The 21,663-nt window shown below is 44.0% G+C and overlaps 2 protein-coding genes across 19 annotated transcripts in view; one reads left to right on the top strand and one right to left on the bottom strand.

Annotated features, from left to right (window-relative positions):
- GTF2A1L (general transcription factor IIA subunit 1 like) overlaps positions 1-21,663 on the top strand; it is a 959,941-nt gene that overhangs the window by 289,079 nt on the left and 649,199 nt on the right. The gene's annotated exons all lie outside the window — the stretch shown is intronic.
- Positions 8,266-21,663, bottom strand: part of FSHR (follicle stimulating hormone receptor) — a 166,056-nt gene continuing 152,658 nt past the window's right edge. For 3 of the 7 annotated variants that reach the window (XM_079941089.1, XM_079941086.1, XM_079941087.1), the window contains 2 exons: positions 16,486-16,671; positions 8,266-12,185 (listed from right to left, as the gene is read on the bottom strand). In XM_079941089.1, the coding sequence (XP_079797215.1) occupies positions 10,952-12,185; positions 16,486-16,671 (1,420 nt within the window). In that variant the 3' untranslated portion in view covers positions 8,266-10,951. The remainder of the gene's footprint in view (positions 12,186-16,485; positions 16,672-21,663) is intronic. The other 4 variants (XM_079941085.1, XM_079941088.1, XM_079941084.1 and 1 more) reach the window with 2 other exon arrangements.

Here is a 21,663-nt window from a genome sequence, read left to right as displayed (position 1 = left end):
TTCACTGATTAGATATAACAGGCTTTTGGTGGAGTCTTTAGGATTTTCTATATACAAAATCATGTCGTCTGCACACAGAGATAATTTTACTTCCTGTTTTCCAGTTCTGAATTCTTTTTTTCTTTCCTTTTTGGGGGGGGGGTACGCGGACCTCTCACTGTTGTGGCCTCTCCAGTTGCGGAGCACAGGCTCTGGACGTGCAGTTTCAGCAGCCATTGCTCACAGGCCTAGCCGCTCCGCAGCATGTGGGATCTTCCCAGACCGGGGCACGAACCCGTGTCCCCTGCATCGGCAGGCGGACTCTCAACCACTGCACCACCAGGGAAGCCCCTGAATCCTTTTATTTCTTTTTCTTGCCTGATTTCTCTGGCTTAAGACTTCCAGTACATGTTGAATAGAAGTGTTGAGGGTAGGCACCCATGTCTTGTGCCTTATCTTAGAGGAAGAGCTTTCAACCTTTCACCATTGAGTATGATGTTAGCTGTGGGCTTGTCATATATAACCTTTATTATGTTGAGGTATGTTCCTTCTGTACTCAATTTGTTGAGCATTTTTATCATGAATGGATGTTCAGTTCTGTTAAATGCATCTATTGAGATGATCATGAGTTTTATTCTTCAGTCTATTCATATTATGTACTACATTCATTGATTTATGTATGTTGAACCATCCTTGCATCCCAGGGATGAGTACCACTTGATCATGGTATATGATCCTTTTAATATGCTGTTGAATTCAGTTTGTTAGAATTTTACTAAGAATTTTTGCATCTACATTCATAAAGGATATTGGCCTTTAGTTTTTGTTTCTTGTAGTGTCATTATCTGGCTTTGTATCAGACTAATGCTGGCCTCATAAGATGAATTTGGGAGTGTTCAGCTTTTTGGAAGAGTTTGAGAACTATGGTAATGATTCTTCTTTAAGTGTTTGGTATAATTCACCAGTAAAACCATCTGGTTCTGGGCTTCTCTTTGTTGAGATGTTTTTGATTACTGATTCAATCTTCTTATTGGTCTGTTCAGATTTTTTATTTCATCGTGATTCAGTCTGGTGGTTGTATTTTTTAGTAATTTAATCTATTTCTTCTGGGTTGTCCTATTTGTTGATGTATAATTGTTCATAATAGTCTCATTATCCTTTGTCTTTCTGTGGTATCAATTGTCATGTCTCCTCTTTCAGTTGTAATTTTATTTATTTGGGTCCTCTCTTTTGTTGCTTAGTCTAGCTAGAGGTTTGCCAATTTTCAAAGAGCCAACGTTTAGTTTTGTTTTTTTAATTTATTTTATTTAGTTATTTTTGGCCGTGTTGGGTCTTTGTTTTTGTGTGTGGGCTTTCTCTAGTTGTGGTGAGCGGGGGCCACTCCTCATCGCGGTGCACGGGCCTCTCACTGTCGCGACCTCTCTTGTTGCGGAGCACAAGCTCCAGATGCGCAGGCTCAGTAGTTGTGGCTCACGGGCCTAGTTGCTCCGTGGCATGTGGGATCTTCCCAGACCAGGGCTCGAACCCGTGTCCCCTGCATTGGCAGGCAGATTCTCAACCACTGTGCCACCAGGGAAGCCCCAACTTTTAGTTTTGTTAATCTTTTCTATTATTTTCCTGTTCTGTCTTTCACTTATCTGCTCTGGTCTTTAGTTCCTTCCTTCTGCTAACCTTGGGTTAGTTCTTCCTTTTTCAGTTCCTTGAGGTATAAAGTTAGGTTGTTTGAGAGCTTTCTTTTTTCTTAATGTAGGCATTTATCACTATAAATTTTCCTCTCGTAACTGCTTTTGCTGCATCTCATAAGTGTTGGTATGTTGAATTTCCATTTTCATTTCCCTCAAGATATTTCTTTATTTCCCTTTTGATTTCTTCTTTAATCCATTGGATGTTCAGGAGCATTTTTGTTTAACTTCAATGTATTTGTGAACTTTCTAGCTTTTCTCCTGTTACTGATTTCTAGTTTCATACAGTTGTGGTCAGCAGATATATTTGATAAAATTTCTATCTTGAATTTGTTCCAGCTTTTTTGTGGATTGATTATATGCTTGATCTGCCCTCACAGATGTGAGACCTCAGGCTCTCGCAGGCCACAAGAGTATTTGTAGGCAAAGGAAGTAGTAGGGATGCTGAAAACCTTCCTTCCCTTTGACAAGATTCCCATTACACCCCATCCCTCCATTACTATGTGGAAGCTGTTGTGATTGTAGTTTGTATATTAAAGAATTTTTGTATTAAAATGCCTGTCTAAAAATAAAAAATATTTTATCTAGGGGGGAAAAAAAGCCTTGAAAACCTTCAGTAGTTTTCTCAGTAGTAGGGATGGGGGGCATCAGTCCATCTCCATTTCTTCATGCAAACCCATCATTAACATCTGCAGTATTCAGGTAAGAGTGCCAGTGGAGGTATTGGACCCTAGCTCCTCCCTTCTCCTCCCATCCTGATTCCATCCAGCCTGGGGCCGCCCCAGCCTGGGCCTCTGAGCTCCATCAACACCCTGTGAACTGTGATCCTCAGGCCTTGTGGTATGCACACTGCGGGTGTGGTTCACCAATTTGGGCAGGAGATTTGGGGGGCCCTAAGTATCAGCACATTCAGTGTAGGCTTGGGTGGTCATGTTCCCTTGGCCTGTGGACTCCTAGACTCCTTGGCTCTGGGTGGGGCATGACTGCAGGAGGCCAGAGTGGCGTCCAGGGCAGGGACCTTGTTGCTCAGATCTAAGGGCACTTCTGTCCTCATATTGCTTTGTTGTGAAATGACTGATTGTGGCAAAGAAAAGGGCCCAGGCCATGGAATGGTCTTATTCTCTTTAAACAATGGCTCTTTTAGGGATGAACAAAAATACACTTAAAGATTATTCCCTTCTTGAGGAAATAATTTAGTTTTCAAATTCCTTCTTAACTACCTCGGCCCACAGCCAAGTTTGGCCCATGAGTTAGGGCTCTCCTGGGTTAGAGTACACTTCATGGACTTCATTGTTTTTCCTTCTGGCTTTTGCTGAGCTCAGCTGCCTGCCAGACAGGGGGGTCCTGTGCTTGGAGTCAGGAGGAGAAATGTTGTACAGGGAATTAGTAAAAATCCTACTTGAGTGCTGGGCTTTGCTTTGTGATTCTATTTTCCTTGTTCATTGGATTAAATTCACACCATCAAGGCTTCACTGTGACCTATGAACACCAGCTGTGAGAGAACGTGGTCGCTGGTTAGCTGTTTTTCCGGTCCTGCTGCCGGAAGTGTCTGATTTAGGCTACTGCCCTTCATTTCATGCTGAGACTGGTGTTTCCAATATCTCGACTTGTAAGTAATCCTAGGAGGGGGAGAGCAGGAGACTGGAATTCTAGTCTCACTCTGCCTTCCCTTAGTGTGTCCAAACCTCTGAACGGTGATTTCTTCTTTTTATAACAAAAGAATACTTCCTACCTCACAGAAATGTTTTGAGGACCTAATGAGCCAATGAAAGTCAATGTCTTCTGGAACACGTAAAACTCGCTGAAATTTAAGACATTATTATCACTGTGGTGTGAACCATTTATCATCTCCTTTACAAAATGACAGCTCTGCGGGAGAGCAGCTTTGTAGCAGGGAGGATGGAGAGACAGTGGTGGAGGATGTAAAGTGTGGGCTGGGGAAACCAGAAGGATGGGGGCCCGAGGAGGATAAGGTGGAGCAAACTGGTAAAGGAAATGAAAGTGGCTGAATTCAAGATCTCCTAGTGTTCAATGAAGGCTAGGCCAGGCCATCCACGCACAACAGCTCAATAAATACTTACTACAACCTTTCCAGTACTTTTCTGCCACTTCACCTTCACCTTTCCAGAAGTAAAGCTATCACAATGACCTGGCTCCCTGTAGTTTTTGTCCTTGTCCCTTACTACTCTCTCCCACCCCCTTTTCTCTGCTCCGGCCACACTGACCTTATTTTGCTGGAACTCAACGAGCTTATCGTAGCTGGAGGGCTTTTGTGCTTGCTCTTCCTTCTGCCTGGACCGACCTTCCCTCAATATTCATGTCTCACCTTCCACTTCCTTCCTGTTTTTAGTCAAACGTCACCTTTTCAGGGAGGCCTTTAATTATTCCCTGACAGTTTATATCATATCCTGCTTCCTTGATCAGTGCTTTGTCCTGGGCACTTACCACTGTCCAGCATTCAGTACATTTTACTTATTTCGCTTGTATGTCCTCTGTTCCCTCTCCTAGAATGTAAACTCCATGAGGGCAGAATTTTTGTTTATTTACCACTGTTCTTCCAGTGACTGGAAAATTCTGGCTTACGCTAGGCACTCAGTAGATATTCTTCGAGTGAATGAATGCAAAACAGAACTGTGTGGGCTTCTTCAGAGTTTTTGATTTCTGGAGGTAGCCACCAGTGATGTAATTTATCCCAACAGCAAATATTTACACAGTTCCAAATGCTAACCATTATGTCTTCCGATTAGATTCCCTCCCACAAGTAAATTGGCTCTTGAATTTTGATCTAAAGCTGTTCACTGAAATACATAGCAAACTAAGCTGCCTTAAGCACTCCAGACATCCTAGGAAAGAGGGATTAACACACCAGCCTGACTGACCCACAGCCAATGTTCTGTTAGCTTAAGGTGCACGGGGCTCTTCCAGGGCTGTTTCCTGGAAGCACTACCTTGGACTGTGGCACTGGGGAGCCTGGGCTGGAAGCAGCTCATGCTATATTTGGAATAAATGGAGAGGAGGATTTTGTCAGAATTTCTGCAGGGATGTGGCCTGTGAAGGATTCCCATCACTTTATAGACAGAGACAGTGTATTCTTATTGGCATTTTTCAAGTTTTCTTCCTTCCTCTCCTTCCTTCTCTTCCTCCTCCCCTCCCCCACCTAAAGGAAAACAGAAACATATAACCCCATTTGGTAGATTGATTTTTGGGAGACTAGGAACCCTGTGGTACAGCTTATGCTGTTTATGAAACATCTTAAAACCTTCTTCACCCAAGCCTCATCTTTATGCACCTCATTAATACATGGAAGTTTAAATGACCCTAGCTAATGATACATGGGGGAAAAAATTGCCTGAAAGTTCTCTAAATGCAGAGCCAGAGATGCTCTTTGCATCTTATTATGTGGAAAATATCACTAAAAAGAAGATGATTTTTATAATATTCTCTTTTTGTATTTGTTTATGAAGAATGCGTCAAGATTCAAGGAACCCTGTGTTGTAAAGAAAACAGAAGAACAGGAAGCAAGAGCACACAAATCGTGCTCTTACAGACTTTGGGATTTAGTGCATTTTTGAGACTTTTCTATCCCAGAACAGAACACGCAGAGGCCGTGGGTAATGCTTTTGGATAGAATAGAATATTATGAAGACCTGGGGTCCTGAAGAAGATCAAACTGTCCTTATACTGATGTCTGAAGTGAGGAGGCCTTGAAGACCTTCAGCAATATTTTTCCATTACTAATCCTTTGAACCAGATCTTGGGGATCCAGATCATGTCATAGAGCCCTGGGAAGTCTAAACACCATGGTCTGACTAGTGGGCCTTTCTACTGGGATCTAAGTCTCAGGCCGTTCAGTGTTTTGAGCTGAACCCTTTGCAACAAGTTGAAAGCATTTTAAGCCCGAGATGGGCAAGTTCTAGCCCAAAGAGATGCAGTCTGGGCCTGGCTCCCTTCCACAGTGCTCCTTTGTTTAACTTGTCCTGCCCTTGTCTCTCTCCTTCTCCTCATGTCTTCCTTCTTCCTATCCTAGTGCGTTTCTTTTGTTACTTTTTTTCTTTATTCTCCTTTTTCTTTTCTACGTCTTGCCTCAAACAGGGCGTTTCTTGGGCAGTGTCTGACTCTAGTGGTTGCTCTCAGATCTGAGAAACTTTTAAAGTTTGTTCCAGGGAGGAGTAGAAGAGACTAACATGGGGAGGAGGAGAGGGGCTAGGTGGAGGGAGAGAGGAGAGAGGGACGAGGGCACAGAACGTGAGGTGTCAGTGTGCCGTGTGCATCTGACCTGGAGCCTCACGGTCTTCATCCCACGGGAGGGGATCTGAATTGACTCAGGGCGGAGGATGAGGTTGCCATCATTCCTGCCGCTGTAGCTCCTCCTCTGCCGCCCTGGCTGGCAGAGCCATCCTGCTGCCCTAGAGGCTAAATACGGTACGGCTTCATTGTCCCACCTCCCTTACAGCCAGGGTAGTAACCTTCAGGAATGGGGAGGAAGGGATGTTTGCTGAGGGTCTTTGGGGAGAGATTTTCTCCCCTTGAAAAGAAAGGTGCATGGAGGAAAGACCTCTCTTCTTTGTTTCTGGATTTGTTCATGCCTACCTGTGGTGTCTGGAACTGCTATGGCAACCTTGCTACCACGAGGGAGGCGTGGCTGAACACTCCAAGGATGGTGGGGCAAAAACATGGATAGGTCTTTGGTCCTTGAGACCACTAAGCTGCCCATCCAAGTCTGGAGCATCTTATATAATTGGCCTCATTACTTAAGGTATTTTTAGTTGGAATTTCTGCCGCTTGCAGCTGAATGAATATATTTTGATGAGAGCCAGCAAGCATGACCTCATGGTTGGGCTTTATTTTGTGCTGACTTCTAGTTAGTTTCTTTAATGTTATATATTAAACAGACACAACTTCCTATGTATTTGTCCTCTTCATCTAATGCTCTCTTCCCTCTCTCTCTGGATTGCTATCCAGAGTCGGAAACTTCATTCTTTGCTTGTCTCTATACATTTTCCTAATAAAATGAAATACTTCATAAACCCAAAGCTTGCAGCTATCACACTAGAATAAAAAAATCAGTTTCAGTGATGTTTTGCTGATTTTCTCATGAATGCTAAATGATGCTGGCCTAAATAAGGCAGAGTATCACTTCTGGTATGATCTGTTCTATCCTGCTGATGCAAGCGCAAGAAGGGCTTTTCCTCTTGTTTTATTCCACCCTCCATGTATCCCTTCCAGAAACAGGGTCTGAAGGGTACCTTATATTTAACATATGGAGCCCTGTGGTGAAATACAGTCCCCAGTGCCATCACTGCTCCTCCCGTTATTGCTTCTGAATGTGGCAAGATAAACATTGTTTATTAATCTGTATACCCAGTCCATCATTTCACTCTGTTCCCTAAGAGCTTCTGGATTTGCTCATTCAGTTTCTTTGCTCTGACCCCTCCAAGGAGGATCCTATACTGTCTGACAGCTTCTTGGGAGTCAGTGAAGGAGAATCAGGAGGAATGGGGCGTTGAGGAGGAAGGTGATACGAGAGGCTGGCCAGGATGGGACTGAAAGAGTTTATGGTGGGTTAAAGTTTGAGGAAGGATACATGGGAGCAGGTCCAGGTTGAGGTTGGGGGGTGGGAGGTAAACATGCAGGGCTGGCATTCACCCAGTTTGTATCAGGATGGCCCAATGGATTGCTCACAGCCAGGGTTCATTCTGAGATCAGTACCTGGGTTGTAACAGTTGTTAATATTTTGACTATCGCCTCTGGAGCCATGTGTACTTTAAGAATTCTCTGGGAGATATTGGCCCTCTATGGTGTTCAGGATTATAAATAAAAGTTTTAGAAAAAGAACAATTTGGGATAACATTTTGGCATTTATTTTGGTTGTGTTTCTTTTCTTTTTTTGTTTTTGTTTTTCTGTTCCTTTCCTTCGCCTTTCCTCCTTCCCCATCCCCCTTTCTCCATTTTCCCTTCCCTCTTTCCCCTTTCCCCCTTCCTTTTTCTTTTATTTTCCTGGGTCACCACTTACACTGAAGCATCCCTCTGGGAGGTGCAGACTAGAGGTGTTACCTGTATTGTTACTGTTTAGGGGCAAGAGTAACTGATACACTGGACTCAAGTTGTTTTTCATTCAAATACAGGAAACAGAGAAGGTGTTTTTCCCTTAGGACTTGTCTGAAGGGTTTAGAAACACTGAATTTAGCTACCTATAAATATATTTGCTTACTTGAGAAAAGTCTTCTCTCTTACCAGGAAGTGTAGTGACAGAGTAATGCAACAAAAGTCTTCTGAGCTTCTCTTGGTGTAAGTTTATCTTTGAACATATTCTTGACTCTCAGAACCACTGTCAGTTAAACCACTGGGTCATCAGCAGCTATGCTGTGAAATAATTAACACTGTATCCTGTTTTTCACTTAACTGCTACTTGCTTTTGAGTCCAAATTCAGAAATACATTCCCTCTGGCCACAAACAAGGAAGAAAAATGATTGCAGATGGAGTTGGGAGAGCCCAGCAGTGCGGCAGTGTGGCATGGGGGCCTGGGGAGGAAAAAGCTAAATAAAAATGCTTCATTTTCACATAGCTCTAGACCTGTGCTCTCCAATAGAAATATAACATGAGCCACAAACATGATCCACTTAGGTAATTTTATTTTATTTATTTATTTTTATTGGAGTATAATTGCTTTACCATCGTGTGTTAGTTTCTGCTTTATAACAAAGTGAATCAGCTATACATATATATACATCCCCATATCTCCTCTCTCTTGCATCTCCCTTCCACCCTCCCTATCCCACCCCTCTAGGTGGTTACAAAGCACCAAGCTGATCTCCCTGTGCTATGCGGCTGCTTCCCACTAGCTATCTATTTTACATTTGGTAGTATATATAAGTCCATGCCACTCTCTCACTTTGTCCTGGTTTGCCTTTCCCCATCCCCGTGTCCTCAAGTCCACTCTCTAGATCTGCATCTTTATTCCTGTCCTGCCCGTAGGTTCTTCATAACCTTTTTTTTTAGATTCCATATATATGTGTTAGCATATGGTATTTGTTTTTTCTTTCTGGCTTACTTCACTCTGTATGACAGACTGTAGGTCCATCCACATCACTACAAATAACTCAATTTCGTTTCTTTTTATGGCTGAGTAATATTCCATTGTATATATGTGCCACATCTTCTTTATCCATTCAGTATGGAGGTTCCTTAAAAAACTAAAAATAGAACTACCATACGACCCAGCAATCCCACTACTGGCACTTAGGTAATTTTAAATATTCTAGTAGCCTCATTAAAGGATATTAAAAAAATAGATGAAATTAATGTTTAAATATATTTGTCTCAGTATGTCCAAAATAATATTGTTCCAAGATGTAATCAATATCAAAATTTTTGAGATACTGTAATTCTCTTTTCTCTGCACTAAGTATTTGAAAGCCAGTGTGTCTTTTACTTACAGCAGATCTCAGTTCAGGCTTGTCAGATTTCAGGTGCTCAATAGCTACACGTGGCTAATGGCTCCTGTACTGACCATCTCAGCTCTGTACTATTTCTACGATACTTATTCCATTTCTCACTAATGCTCATAATAGGTCAAGATGGTGCCAGGTCACATCCGCAGAGGTGATTGCTTTTTCTTCAGCCCTCTAAGGACTCCCCTGTTAATGCATTTGGGACCAACTTTTGAAATGGGGCAAGAGAAGGAAGGATTGGCTTTGACATGGAAAGAAGATGCTCTCCGAGGAGACTCAGAGCTTTGTGGGCTGGTCATGGCACAGTGCTTGATGGGGATTTGTGGTTGGTATCTATGATCCGGATTATCCAGATGGAGTCAAAGGTGAAAATAGGTAGGGGAAGTATAATTATTTATCAGGAGTAACACGATGTGATGGAATGAGTTCTAGATCATGGTCGGGAGAACTAGGCACTAGTCCAGGCATTGATCTGGGAGGAGAGAAGTAAATTGACATTCAACAAGCCTATTACAGCATCAGGCACTCTACACCTATTTCCTTTTCCAATTCTTATCGTAAGCCCAATAGTTAGATGTTATAATCAACTCCCATTTACAGAGGAAGACATTGAGCCTAGGGAGGAGGAGTCCTGGCTTATCATGGAGTAAGAATAAAATCTCAGCTCCGATTCCAAAGCTGCTATGTTTTTAACATTATAATCCATATGCATGCCATATAGGTTGTGTCTTCTATCAGGGTTTGACTGAAGAAGCAGAAGCAGTCATGCATGCATGTAGGTATATATGGGGTAAATATTTGTTACAGGGAATTGGCTTACGTGATTGTGGGGATTGGTTAAGTGGTCTCTGTAAGGGTGTTGTCTCTACGTCTGATGCTAGAGCTTGAAGTCCATAGGGCAGGCAATAAAAGGAAGATCACGAGCATGCTTGAAGCCAAGCCACAGGCACGAGACGGAACCCCACAAGGTCAAACTGAGCTCCATTTCTGTTATTGTGGCTTCTGACCTTGGTGATAAGTGTTCTGCAGAAGTTGGGGTTCTTCATCGTGGAGCTAAACACGTATACTTGGCTTAGGAAGCAGAGAACCTGAAGAAGATTTCAGGGGATAGTGGAGCCATTGCAGGCCCAGCTGTTGCATCACAAAAGTGAGCTGAACCAGCAGCTGAGCAACAAAGCGTGAGTGAGAAAATAGCTGCAGCTTCCCTTCCACCCTCCTGTATTCCTGAGAGTCATCCCTGTGGCTCACATGGGAAGCATATAAGAAAGGGAATTCTGGGAAGTGTAGTTCAGCCTACTCAAGTTGACACATTACAAAGCCATCACATTGGTGCTCAGTAGATATTCGTTGAGTGAATGAATGAATGAATGAATGAGTATTGTGCTGCCTCTCTTGGAAGTTCCCTGGGAGTCAGAACACTTAATTTTGGCTCTGCCTCTTGTAAGCCAAGCAATTTTGAACAAGTCACTTAACCCTTCAAGTCTTGTTTTTCTCATCTATAAAACTGCAAGAATAATTCCTGTTCTGCCTGTGTAATAGGACTTTTCTAGGGATAGGCTGAGACGACCCGAACAGAAGCACTTTGAACATTTATAAGGGATAAAACAAATGTGATGTAGCATTACATTATTTTAATTATTAATGTTGTTATTAATACTTCAGCTTCCTAATGAATCACATAGAGTTAATAGTTTCTGACTAATTTACCTTATGGATGTGCCCGGAAGATTAAATTAGATGAAGCACGTAGAAGTGCTCTGTCAGCTGTGCCATGGCATATTCTTCAAAGGCAAGACTTAATTGTCGTTCAACACTCAGAAGCGTTTGCACAGTGTGTTTTAGTTCTGGGCTAAATGGCTTAGGGGGATAAGTGTGTAATTGGAACCATTGGTAACCCTGGCAACTGGAGGGCAGTGGCCATTCCTTGGATGAAAGTTGTGGGCAGTGGATGAGGTTTCTGTCCTATAGGTCTGGGCTTGCATTTCATAGCAGCCAAACTTGCTCAGCAGAATGAAGAAATCCCTGCGGAAGTTCTTGGTGAAGATAGCGTAGAGGAAGGGGTTGGCACAGGAGTTGATGGGGTAGAACAGGACCAGGAGGATCTTTGACTTGGACACAGTGATGAGGGGCACCTTGAGGGAGGCAGAGATGGCAAAGAAGGAGATGGGCGCCATGCAGAGGAAGTCAGTGAAGATGAGCATGGCCATGCGCTTGGCAATCTTGGTGTCGCTAGAGGAGGATGTGATGTTGGGGTTTCTCACTGTGAGGTAGATGTGAGTGTAGCAGCCACAGATGACCACAAAGGCCAGGACGTTGAGCACAAGGAGGGACATAACATACAGTTGTGACAAGGGGCTGTCGATATCCATAGGCAGGCAGATGCTCACCTTCATGTAGCTGCTGATGCCAAAGATGGGAAAGAGGGCGACTGCACAAGCGAAGATCCAGCCCACCAGCATGACGCTGGCAGCATGGTGGAGCTGTACCTTGCGTTCCAGCTGCATGGCGTGGGTGATGGTGTGCCATCTTTCCAGCGTGATGGCTGTCAGGGTGTAGACTGAGAGCTCACTGGCAAAGACGGTGAAGAAGCCGGCAGCGTCACAGCCTGCTCCAGTTTGCCAGTCAATGGCGTAGTTGTGGTACTGGCTTTTGGTGTGGATGTCAACTGACGCTATGAGCAGCAGGTAGATCCCAATGCAGAGGTCGGCAAAGGCCAAATGGCACATCAGGAACCGGGGGACTGTGAGTTTGTATTGGCTGGTGATCAGTATTAAGAGCACTAAGATGTTCCCAGTGATGGCCAGGACGCTAATGAACCATATCAGGACCCTGAGGATACCATACCCCATGATATCTTCACATGGATTGAATGCATCTGGCTCGGGGGAGCAAGCGATGTCAACCACGTCATCGCATAAGTCATAGTCAGGTTCACTGTACATCATGTCAAATCCTTTGGCGTAGCTGGACTCATCGTCTTCTGCCAAAGAGACTCTCTGACCCCTAGCCTGAGTCATATCATCGACTTCTTGCCTTAAGATAGATTTGTTGCAAATTGGATGCAGGTCAGAGCTAGAAAAATACAAAAAGGAATAGAATCAATATGTTGGATCCAGATTGGCAAATATATCACTGTCTTTACACGGGGTAGAGAGTGGGGTTTCTTCCTGAGAGTTTTTTTTCTTTTTTTCTTCTAACAGTTTGTCTGCCCTTGAGGCTAAACTCAAGGGTTAATGCTGCTTACTGTAAGTGAACAGAACAACTCGTGCATATATTCCTAGAGTTGGATGGCCCACTGGGGAAACCATCTGGCCACAACCTGAATGTGGGGAGGAAGGCGCCTGGGACTAGCTAAGCTTTGCTGTTAAGTGCAAATAATTTACAGACGATATCAACTCTACCCTCACCCTTCCCCGTCTCCATTCAGCTCTCTCTTCATATGCCTGAGTAGGGTATACCCCCTTTCCTCTACTCTAAACTCCCGTCCTGGAAGATCTGGACTGTTCTCTGACTCAAATAAGAGTTTATTTTATCTACATAAATTAGAAGATCAGAGGCTGTAGTTGGTTCCCAGCCAGCCCTGTCCCTGGCTCTTTGGTACTCAGGCTACCAGGAGGTCTGCTAATTCGCCTGAAATGTTAGTGAGGGTCCTATTCTTTATTATTTCACTCCCCAGGGGCCACAACAAGCCTCAGGCATGTATTTGCAAGGTAATCCTGGCTCTCTCACATTAAGTAGTTCGCTAGTGAGTGCCCAAAAGGGCAAGTGCAGGTGCAAGGGGCCTAATTTATTCCAAGACTGTAACTCATTCCCTGAGGAGCTGCCTCTTCTCGGGCTCGCATTTCTGTCTCAGCTTTCCCTTTAAACCCCAATGTACAAGAGGCCTCGTCAACAGAACAGAGGCACTTGCAGAAGGGATGTGAGTGAAAGCCAGATGGTAAATATTCCATCCAGACAGGTGGACAGTGCATGTAGAGCCAGACGGTACTAGTTCTGTTTTGAAGCAAAAGCTTAAGGAATGGGAATGTTTCACATTGGGTCTTCTTTTGGATGGAAATGCGTGTGTGTACACACACACACACACACACACACACACACACACACACGCACACACATGCACACACACACACACCCCATTCCCTTCCTCCCTCCCTGAGGGGCAAGCTCACAGCAATGGTATTGCATTTCTCCCGGGCCTTAACGTAATCTCTTAAGTGAGTGGGGAGGTGAGTGTTAAAACTCTTCAAAGACCCCCCTCCCCAATAAGATGGAGAGAGTGACTGGGGCGTGGAGAAGGTAAAGATTCCATTAGGTACTAAACGATGAGGGCTGGCCAAGTGTGCCAGCAGACCCGGACTGAACTTTTCCACATCAACCTCTAGGAGAAGGGGCTGTTAGTGAGAACCTTCTCCTTTCTCTCCCCTCCAGAAAGTGAACTGAATTGCCAGAAAGTCATTTTCCCTTGGATCAAGGGACTCCTTTTTTTTTTTCTTTCCTGGATAATGTGTCATTTGTTGTTTTAGAGACTGATAGAGCTTCTCACATCAGTCACAGTTTACACTAAGGAGGTTAAACAGTTAACATACGTGTAATTGAAAATGTGCAGAAAATCTTTTGGTTTAGTCAGAGATCTTACAAGAAAGGTGAGGCAAGTTCAGAGATGGGCAAAGAGGGGACAAGAGAATCACTTTGTTTCTTATTCTAACTCCCAAGTCCTAAACCCTGTCATTGGATTAGCGGCAGCCCAGTTCTAGGAACAGGAAGTAAGTAACCTGGTGCCAACAGACTGTGATTCGGTTCACTGAAACAGATCTGACCATCTAGACAGACACAGCCTTCACTTCCCGGGGCTTATGTTGGCTTCGGTGAAGATGCTTATTTTTGATACTGCTACGAACATATTTTAAATATAGATGCTTCCCTTTCCCGAAACAGCAGTGACCCAATGACATGAGTGGGGGAAAGGTGAACAATGGATGTCTCTTAGAGAAGAATAGAAAGAAAAATGGAAGCAGGGGAAGTAAAATCATGCCTCTGCAGTACCTCGGCAAATCCTAAGTATTATAAAGAGTTGGGAATTCAGCTCCCAAGCTGAAGTGAGGTTAAAAAGTAGTACTCTTGGATCCCAGTAAATCAATGAACAGATACTTGGGAAATGCATGGCGGAGTGGCCGAGAGCCTGAGCTTTGCAGACAGACAGGCAGACCAGAGAGTTTGGATCTGAGTTTGTTTGGTGTTTGTCAAGTTATTTACTGTCTCTGAGCCTCAGTTTCTGCCTTTGTGAGAAGGGAATAAAAATGGTGGTTTTACCTTTGTGAAAATTAAGTGAGATAAAGCTGCAAAGTATTACAGTGCCTGGGAGTGAGTCCTTGACAAATATCAGCAATATGAAGAGAGAGGATGTGGTTACAGTAAGTAACCTGTTGAGGTCTAGGCCCTATGTGAGTACTTAATGAATATGCCACAGTGCCTCAGTTTAAAATCTAGCCGGGAAGAAAAGGCCTAAATACAATAAATAACAAAACTAGGGCAAAATATCAATGCAAGCTGAGTATGGACATACTGGTTACATGACAGATGAGGGGCATGGTTAATAAGGTCTTTCCATGAAAGTCCACGGGGTCCATGGGCCAAAATATCACAGTCACAAGGGCCTAACATTTACACTTCAGGCATTATTTCCAAACGGGGATTGGAGGAACAATTTCATCACACAACTTTAAACTCAAATGTCATTACCTAACCACACCTACAGTTATCTTCTGAATAGCAGAACCATATTGCTTTGGGTTTGTGAATTTGTTAAACATAAAGACTAAACACCATTGCTATTTTTGTTACCCCGTTTTGGCATGTCTTCCTAGAAGAGGCGTGGGCCTCTCCTTTGCCGCACCTGACGAGCCCTGATGTAAGTTACAATAGGGACCTAGAGAGGGTGAGAGCCCGGTGGTCTGGAGGGATCAGGGAAGCCTTCAATCACGGTACGATGTAAGGCAGATGCGGAGATTTCTAGTCGGGAGAGCCCTGAGGCCACATCTACACTACGAGGGGGAGTCTGAGCAACAGAGGAAGAGGATATATTTCTCTGGGGTGTGGGCGCTGAGGCAGACAACAGATGATGTACAGCTCCTTCAGTGGTCTTAACGTCCTCTGAGATTTCTCCTGGGGGGTATTTAGTTCCAGGGTTATGGCAGTGAAATGGGTATCTTTCTTGCCCTGGCTGGAATATCTCTTCCTGGAATATAAAAGAGGCGGGCCATGCTGCCTTAGCCCAAGCCCTTAAGAATTCTAGTCATTAGGAAGAAATCCCCTGGCCCTTGAGCTCATCTGTGAGGAGTGTCTGATTCTGGAGAGTTCCCCAATGACGCATGCTAATTCTGAAGAGCGGCCCCTTTTCCGCAGATCCTTTAAATGGGTCTGAGTGTGGACTGCTAGTTAACTTAGGGTGTGTACTGTTTGGTTGTTTTACTTTGCTTTAGAGAAGGGGACCCGTCTGCATGTTAAGGTTGAATAATAGAGACCGCGTTAAGCAGTGAAAGAGTATCCCAGAAGCTGTATTCGTGCTGGGCTACTGTACAAGAGTGGGAATGAGGCGTCATCTGATTGAGTGCCACGGTGTGGTATGAATTTTATCAGTGAGTTTAGGAGAGGCAGAAAGCTTTGAGCATTCCTGATACCCAATAAACTATATCTCCAGCGGATCCTTTAAATACCTGAACATGTAATCTCTAAAGTACTCCCTCTCCGCTCTCTCCAGAACCTCAACTTTTTAACCCGTCGCCCACTAGGACTTGGCTTTGTTTGGACTACCCTCTGTAATTTGGGGCTCCGGGAACCTGAGCAGCCTGGAAAGCCCAAGTGAACAGATGTCACAATCTTAGTCCTCCCTCTGAGGTGCTAAGCTCCAAAGATGGGTTAGGGAGGTTTCGTGTTGCTGGGATGTGTTGCGGGTGTGTGCAGCAGTCTTTGCTATGGCATCTATGCTTCTCCCTTCCAAAGCTGACTTTAATGGTCCCTGGCACACTTATGGGGTGCAGAGTTTGGAACTTGAAGGATAAATGCATGTCGGGACAAAGGGAAAAGGGAACAAATATTTATTAAGCATCAGCTGCGAGTCAGGCTTGCTTGGTGTTTTTCATGTCAGCTCATTTAATATTTGGTAGGTAGCCTGCCATGTGGGTAGCCCTCTCCTGTGAGCCCATTTTCAGAGAGAACACTAAAGCTTTGATCTAGACTCTGCCTAAGGGATTTCATCGTGGGTGCCTCTGCCAGGGGATCCTCTTCATGCCACACAGGTGTAGAAGTTGTGGACCAAGGTCTGCGTTGGAGAAGTGCCCAAGTGGGACTCGGGGGCGGACACGAGAAGACTCACATCTGCCGCCTCCAGTTGGCAAAGATGCAGCAGTGGCTGGGGTAGGTGAGGCTGGCCTCCACGAGTGTGACAAAAGCTTCCAGACTGGGGAGCTTTTTTAAGTTGTAAGTTGACTTGGCCCGCAGCTTCTTAAGATTTCCTAAGCCATAGCTGGGCAGGGAATGGATCCTCGTTCTTGAAATATCTCTGTAAGGAGAAAAGGTAAACATAACCTGATTACTATGGGCCTAACATTTTCTGCTCTGTTAGCCGTCAACATAGCAGCTACAGTAGTAATATTTTTACATGGGTGAGGAGGGAGACTCCAATTCATTCAGCACGCCTTGGTGAGATTAATATTTGGCTAAAGGGACATTTGGCCCTTATATTTGTGGTAGGAGGACATAGATAACATGCCACTCTGTGTCCTGGATGTACTTGCATCCTGGCTGATCTGGGGCTTAAATGTATCTCTTTCCCCTTCCACAGTCTATCTATAGAATAGATACCCACGAATTTGCATAGGACCAAGGAAGTGAGATCATTTCCTCCTCACCATAAAACTAGATGTAAAAATATATCCAGTGAGCTGGGGTGGCATCTGTGGCCATATTTCAGCAAAGGATGCAAAGAGAACACACCATAAGGGGAAGAGGTATCTGGTGGGCAACAGAGGTACCCTCAGCACAAAGTCAAAGTGGCAATAGAGAGTGGTGGTGGTGAGCGTGGCATCCACAGCCAGACTTGCCTGCTCGTGTACCCTGCCACTCTATGTATTAGACTGGTGACCTTGGTCAAGTTATCTCACTTCTCCATGTGTCAGTTTCCTCGGCTATAAAACAGGAATAATAATCGTACCTACCTCAGAGGGTTGTTGTGAGAATTAAATGAGTTAAAGTACATAGAGAACTTCCTGACCAACAGACAGCACTTGATGACTGGCCGCTGTTATCAGAAAACATCACACACACACACACACACACACACACACACACACACACACACACACACACACACGCAGTTGTTCTTGCTTTGTCGGAGAGCCTCTGCCTTGGTGAACCAGGAGGTCTATATGGAAACCAGTGTAAATGGTCCTTTTAACCAGGTCCCTGTCACTGGAGGGTTCCAGAGTCCCATCCTTGCTGGCAGCAACACCAGTAACATGGGCCATTTTCTGGCAGCACCGTTGGCAGCTGAAACCCTCAAAACAACCTGACCAGTGGGGTGGGAGTGAAGAGATTTAAATGGCAGCGGCTTAGACCTGTTGGGCCCAGAAGGTTGGCCGTAAATGAGTGCTTCTGATGGGAGTGGTAGCAAGTGATGACCAGGATGGATTCATTTCAAGCATCCTTGGATATACTTGGTGAAGGAGAATCTTCTAATGTCTGCATTTCCTGTAAGTCAAAGCATTGGGCACTAGGAGCAATGAAACTCGGGGGTGTGCACATATATCTGCTCCCCCGTATGTTCTCCCAGTCTGGTGAAAATTACTTTCTCAAAGCCTTGTTTTCATTGTGCCATTCATTCTCTTGCTCAAAAGTTTATAATGCTTCCTGTTGTTCAATGAAACCTACTCGTAGCTGCTGCCCTGTTGTCACTTCCCTTTCCCAGTCAAGCTTCTTATACTAGTTGTCCATACTTGATGTCACCATTTCCTCATTTCCCAATCCAACTCTGTTTCTTCCCAGTCCCTAGAGAAACAATACACACTAAGGTAGCTATGATGACCAGCACATCATAGCCAGCACTTTGTACTTCATTAGAAGTTCTAACCTTAGTTCTTCATTGGAAGTTGCTCTTAGTTCTAACCTTCTTGATTTCTCAATTACATTTCACCCGTAAAACACTCCTCCTTCCTGAGACAGTCGTCTTCTTGGCATCACATTCTTTTCAATTTCTTCTGACATCTACTTTGACTTTTTTCTGATTTTTTCTTTTTCCTTTATCTATCGGAGTTCCTCTAAACTCAGGCCCCTTTCTGACTGTACACAATCTTTCCAGGTGATCTCACCCACTTCCTTGGTTTCAGATACCAGGTATATGCTGATGGCTTCCCAATGTATATCCCAGTTCAGATACTACTTCTGAACTCCAAGCCCAGATAATCCACTGTCCATCAGATCCCACTCTTTTGATCACTTGCAAATATCAAAACTGAATTTACCATCTTCCTTGTAAATATGTTCGTCCTTTTGCTTTTCTTATCTTAGCAAATGATTCCTTCATCTCCCCCTGTCGTTCGGGATAGAAGCCTGGGAGTCATCCTTCACCCCTCCCCCTCCCTCCCTCGGACTCAGTTTTCTTCTTCTCACAAGCCTAACTTTTACATTCGTTTCAAATCGGTCCGCTTTTTTTTGCCACAGCTTTAGTCTAAGTCACCATAATCTCTGCCTAGAGAGAAAGGCAACAGTCTCATAACTGTTCTTCTCATGACCATTGTATTAAGGTTCTTCAGAGAGACAGAACCACTAGGATGTATAGAGATAAATAAGAGGAGATGTATTATGGAATTTGGCTCATGTGATTTTGGAGGCCGACAGGTCTCATGAGATGCCATCTACAAGCTGGAGAACCAGGAAAGTTTGTGGTATAATTCAGTCAGAGACAAAGACCTGAGAACCAGGACAGCCACGGGTTTAAGTCTCAGAGTCTGAAGGCCCAAGAACCAGGACCCCTGACGCACAAGGCCAGGAGAAGATGGATGTTCCAGCTCAGGAAGAAAAGAAGCACATTTTGCCCTTCCTCTGCCTTTTTGTTCTATTAGGGCCCTCAACTGGTTAGATGATGCCCACCCACACGGGGAGGATGAATCTTCTTTACTCAGTCTGTTGATTCCAATGCTAATCTCTTCTGAAAACACTCTGATAGGCACACTCAGAAGTAATATTTTACCAGCTATCTGGGCATCCCATGGCCCAGTCAACTTGACACATAAAATTAATCATCGTGGCCATCTAGCTCTCTCTCTAACGCAATCTTTACACTGCAGATTGGGTGATATTTTAAAAATGCCAATTAATTGTGACTTCCTGCTTACAACTAGTCAATTGTTCCCCATTACACTTCCAGTGAAGTACAAAGCATTGGACATGATGTGCTGGTCTTGCCTCACTTCTCTCATATCCGTTCTGTGCCTTTTCTGTGTTCTGCTCTGTATTGCAGGAGAGGTGGCCTCCAAGGGTTCCATTTCCCAGGTACCACCTTGTCAATCAGCTTTCAGTTGGGTTCAGCAAGTGGCACTGGTGGGACTGGAGGGTGGGTGGAAGGGTGAACTTAGGTATTTCTCATTCCTTCTTTACCTCAGGCAGCAGCTCCTCCGTGATTGCAGCTGTCATCAAACAGATCTGCTGAGGATCTAGCAGCTACCAGTTGTCCCAGTTCCCACATCCTCACTGGGCCCTTAAGTCCTAGGACTAGTAGCGATAATCTCAGGACTGCTAAAGCCCTGCTTGATATTTAGACAAATTTACATTATCAGAGTTAAGGATGACCATTTATGTAAAACCTGTGTAAATTTTACTTAGTTCCCCTCCTTGTTAGATGCCAAATAGATCAAATTTGTCAATGCTGCTGTTCAAATACTTCAGTGTGCTTGCCGATTTTTTCTCTTGCTTGTTCTATCGCTCCTGAGAAAAGTACACTAAAATCTCCGACTACGATTTTGGATTGGTATACTACTACTTCAAGTGTTGTCAATTTTTGCTTTACATATTTTTGAGGATAATTTTTTAGGTACATATAAATATAGAATTTTTACATCTTCCTGGTGACATTCTTTATATCTAGTTATATTTGTCTCCTGACTCTTTGGACATTTCTTCTTTGCTGGTTCCTTCCTGAACTCCAACTTTTAGACCCATGGGCTCAGAGCCTAGCCTTCTTTCCTCCATTTTCACTTAGCCTGTAGGTGAACTCCTCTAGTCTTATGACTTAAACACCACTTATATGCTGATGTCCCCTCCCCCCTCCCAATTTTTATCTTGAGGCTGCTTTTCTCTCCTAACTCCGGACTCATATTTCAGCTACTTCCTTATAATCTCTACTTGGATGTCGAATAAGAAGGTGAAGCTTTAGATATTAACAATTGAGCTCCCGATATCTCCCCAAACCTGCTCTACTTACAGCCTTTCCGGTTGTTCCTGCAGAAACTTGTAAGTCATCCTTGACTCCTCTTTCTCTCACACCCCACATGCAAACCCTCAGCAAAATAACTTGGCTTTACCTTCCACATAGATCTGGAATTTAACTACTGCTCATAACATTCATTGCCATCACCATGAGGTGAAAGTTCTCAGTGTTCCAAGGTCTCTTTTCTAGTTCTTGCCTACGTATTCTAATTCTTCAGAGCTGGGGTCCCTGGAGATAAGTGTCTGATCCATGAACCTTTGTCCTTGTGAGGAGTCTTCGCTCTCTGCTGCTGAAAGATCCAGCTGTCCTGTCCTGTTCTCCACTTAGCCTTTCCAGTGTTCCAGAGCTTCTCAACTTTATTCTCTGCCCTAAAATAACCTTTCTAGTTTCTCTCTTCAGGCAATTTCTCCTCTGACCAGTTCTGCTATTGATACTCTGGTCCCGGTGACGAAGTTCTTGTTTTGCCTGGTCTATGGGGTCGTCTTTTTTCCCTCAAATATGGAAGGGAGCAAAGGTTGCCTGTTTTGTCTAAAGCAGTTCAAGGCTTCCTCCAAGGAATGAGGTGAAGGTATAAACAAAGTGCTTCAGGAATAATTTAAACCAGGGCAATCATTTATTACCTGCCGTCAACATTTTTCATATTTCTAAAATCAAGTGATACAAAACAGACTATTTTTTCTTAGTTATGCCTTTCCCCCTTGATTTTAAAATATACAAAAATCACAGTAATTGAATATTTCCAAAAACAGACAGATTTTTGTATTCTGTGCAATTCCATGGTATGCTCTCATTGACTCTGTAGTCGATTAAAGATGACTGTAAATTCTTTATACTCTTCCATAGAGGGTCTGTTTGCCCTTCCCTTGAATCCAGGCTGAACTGTGACGTCTTTGGCTTATAGTAGAGTATGATGAAAGTGTTGCTGTACCAGTTCTGGACCTTGCCTTTCAGAGCACTGATAGCTTCTAAATTGATCTTATAGAGCCCTAAGCTGTAGTGAAAGAACTCTGATGCCCTGAGAGTGCCATGCCGGAAAAAGTCTAAGCCGTGCACAGAGGGTTCTGGAGGACA

Source organism: Stenella coeruleoalba, assembly GCF_951394435.1.
Source record: "Stenella coeruleoalba genome assembly, chromosome: 13".
NCBI classification, from domain to species: Eukaryota; Metazoa; Chordata; class Mammalia; order Artiodactyla; family Delphinidae; genus Stenella; species Stenella coeruleoalba.
The sequence above is the reverse complement of the archived record's forward strand: the minus strand, read 5'-3'. Positions and strand labels throughout refer to the sequence as shown.